At 39.3% G+C, this 8,844-nt stretch overlaps 2 protein-coding genes across 2 annotated transcripts in view; both read right to left on the reverse strand.

Moving 5' to 3' along the window:
- gab2 (GRB2-associated binding protein 2) overlaps window positions 1–2,547 on the reverse strand; it is a 36,271-nt gene extending 33,724 nt beyond the window's left edge. The window contains exon 1 of the mRNA XM_034097022.2: window positions 2,114–2,547. Coding sequence (XP_033952913.1) covers window positions 2,114–2,185 — 72 coding nt within the window. The 5' untranslated portion in view covers window positions 2,186–2,547. The remainder of the gene's footprint in view (window positions 1–2,113) is intronic.
- Window positions 2,548–3,234: 687 nt separating this feature from the next.
- Window positions 3,235–8,199, reverse strand: nars2 (asparaginyl-tRNA synthetase 2, mitochondrial). Its single transcript, XM_034097023.1, is given in 15 exon segments — window positions 3,235–3,459; window positions 3,549–3,575; window positions 3,857–3,954; window positions 4,084–4,221; window positions 4,337–4,403; window positions 4,499–4,536; window positions 4,637–4,735; window positions 5,239–5,346; window positions 5,348–5,372; window positions 5,508–5,602; window positions 6,134–6,214; window positions 6,292–6,432; window positions 6,610–6,730; window positions 6,841–6,950; window positions 7,875–8,199. Coding segments are annotated over 15 exon segments (1,488 nt in total). The 5' UTR covers window positions 8,070–8,199; the 3' UTR covers window positions 3,235–3,314.
- Window positions 8,200–8,844: the final 645 nt, after the last annotated feature.

Here is an 8,844-nt window from a genome sequence, read left to right on the forward strand (position 1 = left end):
TCATGTTCCTTTTGCTTATTCTGGACATTGTTCAACAAAAGCAACCAGGCCACTCCCACCTGCCCATAAAACACGGCCCACCTCTGAAGCCTCCATCAGCCCCTGAGACGAGATACACTTCAACCAAGTGAATCATTTAGCAGCACTGGGACATTAGAGCGCGACTGTTTTCCTTGTGAAGATGCAGCGTGTGTGAAAGGGGCTACACACGTCTGCTATGCCGTGTCACATGTTTAGGGGGGGGGCATGAAGAGTTTACACTCGTCTAGTGATGTTTGTCCAGCAAAGAGCTGATGTAGAAAGAGTGAGTCACTGCTGAGAGTTAATGGCTTTGGTAAATAAATTAGCAAACATTTAACCAAGACTAGCCATACTTGTTACTAAGCATAGCATGTTTTCTCATGTCTTCATCCACAGAGGCATTGAGGCTTCAACTGCCATAAGTTTTCTCGCTGATTTTGCATATCATTTACATGCCTGACCTGTGGTGGTAGGACCAGTTTTGACTCTCTTCTAACCAGGCATGTGCCACATTTGTTAGAGACCAATGAGCAATTATTTCAACAACAACTACTGATTAACAAACACAGGCCTCATCTGGCTTAGGGAGGACTTTTTTGGTAATAAAAAAAAAAAAGTGGTGGAATATTGACAGGGAAGAACTTGTTAAGGATTAAAACACACACAATTGTAGCAAATAATCTCCCAAAAGAGGCCCAATAGTGAACTTGAGCGTTTAACATTGGAGCTCTGAAACAATACATTCCTTACACCTCCTCAGCTCATTCCAATATAATGACCAATCAAACTTGCTACCAAGTACTCTGATAAACACACCTTCAGGCTGGAATGTCTGCGGGTATGTGAAAGTAGTATCTGAAAATATCCCTCTGCAATAGGACGTCAACTCTATCAGATGACAGCAATACTGGTGACGAGTAAATGGCCCCGATTGTCCATAGCCTGACTTAAGTGGAAGGAATTTCAGATGGACAGATTATCGCATTCACAAGTCTGCCTGTTCTGTACACTCCATCTCATGACACTGTTTCTGGCTCAAACTGTGTTTTGTGTGTATGCAGTTGTTTATAGGTTATCGCTCAGGGTGAGAAGGGGCTGAGAGCCTGCTCTCTTGCCTGAGGAAGGCCATTATTTAGCACCAATATGCCTTGTGAGCATTTTCTCTCGTTGTTTATACAGTACTGTTATGAACCAAGCAAGTTTTTTCCTCTGTACCACTGCAGCTGCCGTTCCATACGGACCACGGTGGCCTCTGTGTAAACATTAGCCAGCTTTAAGTGGAAGACAATGAGGAAATGACAGGACAATGGGGGGGCTACATTTGAAGACATCCAAGGATGGATTTCCAGATGAAACGGAGAGATGACATCATGGCAAAATCAGCTAGTAGGAACATGGAGAGAGAGGCCTGGTAATGCAACACCATACATAAACAGTGGACAGCTGTATTTATAGGAGATTGTCTCATGGTTCTATCTGCCTGCATACATCCTATTATCTGATTTGTAGCATTTCCCTGCCAGCACCCAGCAAGAGATGAGCAGCTTTGGCTTATGAAGCCTTATCAAGACACTCCAGAGCTGTGCAGTTATTACTATTGCTGTGACATTAGATGAAAACTGCACCTCCATGCTTGATTAGACATTACCTCATAATGATCAGACCAAGCCAAATGACAGTTTGTGTGTGTATATGTGTGTCTGATTTAGTCAAAATTATAGACAGCTGCCGGGTATTACACAGGCTTACTACCATGTTGTCACTGGACCTCACAGCGGGGGCTATGTAAAACCTGGCAACTGCATTTTCATGATAACACACATTTCTAAATGATATTGGATTGAGGCTGTAGGCCTATTTCAGAAACCAGGATAACATGTTTTTCTCCCATGGGTTATAAAAGAGAGGAGAGGTCCAGATGGTAGTGGGGTGCACCTGCTCCAACTGGGCTCTAAATATTGGAGTTTGACACCACTTGACTCTGATGCAGATATGAACAAAGCAGCAATTTGACTGAGAGGAAACTCGCACACTGCTGTTTCAGCTAAACTCATAAACATAGCAAAACTAAGTGAAAGTGAAGATCACTCACATATCTCCTCAGCTTTTTCTCCGGAGGTGACTTCCTCAGCCAGCCTTGGAAGATGATTTCACCGCCGCTCATATTTGCCAGGGTGTGCTGTCTCTTATTGCTCTACAACTGCCGTCTGTCACTAGAACATGACGGCTCCTGATCGCTTGTCTGTTCAAAGTGCTGTCGGCGTTTGGCTCTCAGTGCTGGTGCAGTCCGCTCCCTCCATTTGATACAAATCAAAGTTATGCTGTTCGGGATGTTGCCAGTCGCTCCTGGTGGAACCGTGCGCAACGACCGCCCCGCAAAGCCACACTTGGGGAGGAAAGATAGAAAGGCGCAACTCGACTCTTGGGGATTTACGCACGGCCAGCTGACGAGGAGCCGCGGGGAAACTCAACTGATGCAGGGTGAGGAAGTATCGTAGAGTGTCTGCAGTTTGTTTTCCCAACTCATACCACGCCCACCGAGCCGAGAGAGGGATGGGCTGCGCTGGGATGAACAGGATGGAAGCACGGCCGGCCACAAAGTAGCTCCAAGATCCCAAAAGGAGTGTAAATAATTGAGGAACCGATCGATTTATGATATACCATCTTTAAGGTTGATAAACAACAAATGTTTGTTTTATTTCGAATACGGAAACGAATCTGATTGCACATTATTGCATCAAAAGTGTTTTGAATGCCTAACCAAATAGTTAAGTATCAGTAACAGCTAACCTATTGTAACGGTGATATGTGTTTGAAACAAAAGGTCAAAGTAAGAGTCAGAATCTGCTGTTACTGTCTGAGTAAATTATTTGATCCACTGGATGGCCTGGGAAAAAGCACCATCTAGTGGAAATACTGTCAGTTGCTTTGAAAATAATAATATATATATATATTTGGAAGTTTATGCATGTATAAAAAAGGTACTTACATTTTACTTAACACTTCCCTGATATGTGGTGAAAAATATACTTCATTAAGAATTTCTTATTGTTGGGAAATAATTTACAGTTGATTACAAATTAATTCCATATTAACAGTAATTTCAAATACCAATGGTCATTGTTTTTATATTTCAGGAGCAGATACATTATAAATAAAATAAATAATGATATCTAAATACCAATAAACCAAAAAATAACTATGACAAGCAAGTATAAGTTAAAATCATTTTTATTTGTCGTTAGGCAGACAACCAATCCTGTCATTAAAAGCTCTACAAGGCTGAAACAGTTTCATAGAACACATGAATGTGAAAACCTAGGGAAGGGGATCACATCTTTGATGTTGTCAACACCGAGGATGCATAGCAAGTATCTCTCAAATCCCATTCCAAATCCACCATGAGGCACGGAGCCAAAACGCCTCAAATCCAGATACCTGCAAATAAATAAAACGTCATTACAGTTCTTCGGTGTGTATGGGTGTTTCTTTTAGAATGTTGTTAGTATAAATGTGTTTTTTTTTACCAGCTGTAGGTGTCTTCTAATCCAGCCCTGGAAAAAAATACACGTAGGGTTAATGTCAGGTGTAATTTAGTTTTCATACAACGTGACATGGGTGGTGAGTCAGGAATAATAAAAAACATATATAGATTATAGTGTCTTTAAGGGCTGTCATGATATCCAAATGATCAGCCACTGCAGGCCAGCTAGCACAGTGGGACACTACTGGGATTATGCTTGATCTCAATTTAAATACATATACATTTGACGCAACTACGCGAATATTGGGAATGCCATGAGGCTTCTAATAAACCTGGAGTTCATGTACATACTGTTGGAGCCGAGCTCTCAGTAGATCCAGCCTCTCCTCCCTCAGCGAGCCCCCACAGAGCTCTCCAACTCCTGGCACAAGAAGGTCCACTGCAGCTGCCTGCACACAAACAGCAGTCAGCGCAGAAATGCAAATCACTGCGATAACCCAAGGGACAATACAAGGTTGGAACGGAGCGGTTAAATCATTTATTGGCTTTGTGTTTTTCACAGCAGAACTACGTCTTACTGTATGCTCAGGATGATCCTGGTTGTCTCTTGCATAAAAAGGCTTGAGATCATAAGGATAATCAGTGACGAACACTGGAATGTTGCCGCAATGTTTCACCAGGTACTTCTCGTGTTCCGTCTGAAGGTCACAGCCCCACTGTGGAAAAGAAGAGCTAAGGTCAAAGAGGAGCTCAGTGGAATGATAGTATCAAATATACAGATGTAGATATGAAGTATGCTCATCAAGGAGAAAATTATTATGTTGCGCTTACATGTGTTGGGAAGGCGAAATTCTCAGAGCTGCGGTTTAGGATGTTAATAGCCTCACTGTAGGTAATCCTAAAAGTAGATTCAGATACTGTTGATTAAATGCCTTAGACTTCATTCTTTCTTCATTCTTTATAACTTCCATGTTTAAAATAACAAAGACTTACGTAGGGAATCCGTTTTTCAGCATAGCTTCTACCATTTCCTGTAATTGAGATTATAATACAGTGAGATGCAGTTGTGTCTGGTTGGTATAAGGAGCTAGGTTATGTAGCCAAGTTAAATAAGTGTCCTTCAGGACTCACTCTGTGTCCAGGAGTCACATGCTTGTGAAACAAATCCACATCCTCAGCGCAGTGAGCCAAGACATGCTCCGTGGCAGATCTGAACATGCCCTCCATGACCTGTGAGCGGGGCCGGTTTAATAATTAAAGCATTTCTGAATAACTGCGCATAAGGGAAACTTTAAAAGTCACAAAAGGCAAGTGTAAAGTTTAAACTTCAGCAGACGTAAATGGATGTGGTGTGACATAGGTTCACGTCATCCAAGATCCTCATGTTTTATGCATTAGCCAGTCTGTGACGACTATGATTCATAAAAAAGTCACGGGAAAGAGTAAAGGTTACTTCTCTCCTTCATAAAAGTGGTCCCCCCCCTTTCAGATAAAATAGGATGACACATTATAAAACTTTGCCAAAAACAAATACCAATGCAGTTCAAATCCAAGGAGTTTATTTTTCAATATATATATGTATATCAATGCAGTTATTTTTTATAACAGGCTTAATTGAATAGTAAAAATGTGCTTTTGGAAAGGAAATAAATCACTCTGTTGTACGCACCGAAATATGTAAAGTGAAAAACAGATAACACAGAGCAAAGTATTTGAGGACCGTGACAGTGTACCTTGGTGAGATCCTCTAAGGACTGAGCGAAGGAGACCTCGGCCTCCACCATGTAAAACTCAGCCAGGTGCCGTCTGCTCTGGGAGTTCTCAGCACGAAAAGTTGGCCCCAAATGTGTAAACCTTAGAAAAAGCCCTGGAACAAATATGAGTGACATGGCATAATTAAAAAAGCTCTTCAGTGCCAAAGTGTATCTCTTACTTTCTGAGGTGGAACATACAAGCAGGTAGATGTGATCACCAGAAGATAAATCCATATAGTTGATCTCACCCTGACATCAGTTCCAAGTGAAGCTGACCAGACACAGTGAGGAAGGCTGGGACAGAGAAGAAGTGCTCTTCTTCTTCATAGTCTGGGCCTGAGGGCTAGGAATCAAATCAGAGGATTTTGATGTTTAAAACAATATCATTAATACTTATGTTCACATCAGGGCTTTGATTCACAATTGCACACTGGAGGTGACAACACATACGATATAAGACTAGTAAGACACACAGAAAGCTAAATTACAGACATGTTCATAATATTTTATTACTCATAAAATATTATTTCACTCAAAATTACCATTTGAGTAAATATCAATTAACCCATGTCACTTTTAATTCTCGAATAAATCTCACTACTTCCCCAAACAAATGCATTTTCACAAAAGAATAATAAAGTAACGTCATACTTACACAAATGTAAGACATTTGATGTGAAAGTGCTTTAAATAATTCGGACTTTGAGAAAACACTCCTCATTTCTATAAATCATAGATGCCTGCCCAAGTGTTTTTATTCTTGCGAGAAAATTCCCAAAAAACATTTTTTTTAATTCAGGGTCACAGGGTGAGGAATTGATACACACTTTTACTTTAAAAACATTTAAAACACATCTAGTAGATAGATACTAACCACAATTTTGAAGAGCTCCCCTGCCCCTTCACAGTCATTTGAGGTGATGACTGGAGTGTGAATCTGCAAAAAGCCATTTTCCTGGAAAACGAAATATATACAAATAAACACATAGTCTTACTGCGTTCTATTAAAAACTCATCCACTGATGGTCTCACCTTGAAATACGAGTGAACAGCTGTTGTGGCCTCACTTCGTATTCTCAACAGGGAGCTAAAGGCATTTGTTCTACACCTGAGATGAGGAAACTGTCGAATATACTCAAGGCTGTGTCGTTTTTTGATTTTGAATGGAAACTCCTGAAGCAAAAAGACAAAGCAACACATTACATTACATTGCATTTAGCTGACGCTTTTATCCAAAGCGACTTACAATAAGTGCGTAACACAATTCTGTTATAACATAGATTAAGTTGAATTTCAAGCTAGCACATTAAGCCATCAAAGTGTGTGTGTGTGGTGTTTAAGAAAACGTACCAAAGGGTTGCATTTTCCTACGATATGGATTTGCTCTGCTTCCAGTTCAAATAGCTGTTTTTGGTTTGGGCTTTTCTTAAGAGTACCGGTGACTTCAACAGCACTTCCAAATGTGAGCAAGCTTTGTATTAGGAGAAGACAATGGAGGATTATAACTGTATAACTGCACCCTATATACCTGAAACTACATTGTCAATGATTAAGTAAAGGAAGTAAAACTGAAGGGCTTACGGATCATTCAGCTCTGAACTGGCGACGACCTGCAGTGATTGCAAAGAGCTTCCATCGTTCACATGCAGGAAGAGATGTGACTTCTGAGCTCTAACAGAGCGAACCCATCCCTACAAGTAAAACAAATAAAGAATAAACAGTGCATTCTGGTAATACAGAAGAAAAAAATGTTTTGTTTGCAAGTTAAGTTCATAAACCCTAATGTTGGTTATTTCATATTTTCACCCTTAATATTTCTCAACTTAATGTCAACTACATGTATATAATGTGATATCAATATACAGTTATACTAGAAGTGTCCTTTGTCATAGTTTAGACACTAGCTAGAATTCCAGTGAATTTTTAAAAGCATATATTTGACTGGACGGTGGTTTAGCAAGTCGCCATATAAAGTATATACATGCAGTTTTTAGTATGTGTAGAGTTATGTGTATCCTTGCATTATTAGCAAATAAAACTGCAAGCTTTTTAAGTTATTGAAAGGATTAGGCTATTGTATAACTATTTTAACACACAATATTGGGCGCATGAGATATTGCTTTTTTCTTTCTTTCATATTAAATTATATTTTAGGAGAAAAACATCAGCCCTTTGTGCTTAAACACTTATTTTAGTATTATGTATCCAACAAAAAAATTACCAGAGGAGCAACATTTGGTATTTGAACCCGCACACACATGCAGTGTAAAAACTATGTTTTATATGGAGGACATTTTGAATAACGCAAAGGCTTTCCCACATTTTCAAAAATGCTGACTTTGACTCCATATCCTTTCAAGTATATCAATAACATAACAAAAACAATCACAATAAATGTTGTGATATGTTCTGTAATAAACATTTGCGAGAAATTGCTTTGTAAATAAATGTAACTAAATAATATAAAGAACATTAAGGTTTATTATAAGGTAATATGTATTAAATTCATGATAATAAAGTCACGTCAGTTTGGGTAAACTGCATGCTACTGGAGGATAATTGTTAGCACAGATTAGCAGAACATATCGTGTGATAAAAGCATGCGTGAATATTACCTGTACTTTGACATTAGCTCCCAACTCAGCACCTGAAACCGCTTCGGACACTCTTAGTTTTGCTTGTGTTTTCTTACAATAATGTCGAATACTTAACAATATTCCCCGAGATACTGAGGTGGTTGTGGCAACAGAAAGCGTTTTAGCTGCAGCTTGTAACATCGTAACAAACGCTGCACTTTGATGCACAACCATCCGCTAAAAGCACAACATGTTGCGACAACTTAAAGGTTAAAAAAACATCAATTTTAACGGTATTTTTAAACGTTTTTCTAACACTTGACTTTCACGCTGTGTCACTTGTGTGGCAGAGACACACTTCCTGTTTGGGTCTTCTTCTTCTTATTATTATTATTTTTCTTCTTTGCTTTAATGGCGAATCGCTTCCACTTGGAGCATATATCGCCACCTACTGTTGATTTATGTAATCTTCATGTTAAATCCTTGTCCTCAAACCAGTGTTTTTGAGAAACTTGAAGATCAGCTTGTTTACTTGATTTCTTGAGTTACTTGCGAACATTGCCTTGAAATCCATGTCCTTGATGTTAAATTGTTCCAGTGCAGTTTTCAGAATGAGTCTTTGCCAAGTATATTCCGGGCAGCTAAAACATACTGTATTGTCTCTGATTGTTGGCAACCATCACAATTGCCAGTTTTCCAATCAGATGCAGTGATGAGTTTAATCCCCCTGTTTGGGTCTTTCACCATTCGTCTAATTCAGCCACGTGGATTACGGTAATCCAAATCAGATAGCGATGTCTCACAGCAGTCATTTTATTGCTCCAGGGATTTGTAGTGTTCTTCTGAGTCAATAGATGTCTTGTTAAAATCCATGTAAAATCCTCATGCTTTAATATAATTCTCATGGATGTTAGAAGTTTAGGATAACAATTTATGTATTTCTATTCAATTTCTTATGAGTCTGTAAAGACCAGCTATACATTTCAATCAGGTATTATTATAATTGTAA

This window comes from Pseudochaenichthys georgianus, chromosome 13 (assembly GCF_902827115.2).
Source record: "Pseudochaenichthys georgianus chromosome 13, fPseGeo1.2, whole genome shotgun sequence".
Classification (NCBI taxonomy): domain Eukaryota; kingdom Metazoa; phylum Chordata; class Actinopteri; order Perciformes; family Channichthyidae; genus Pseudochaenichthys; species Pseudochaenichthys georgianus.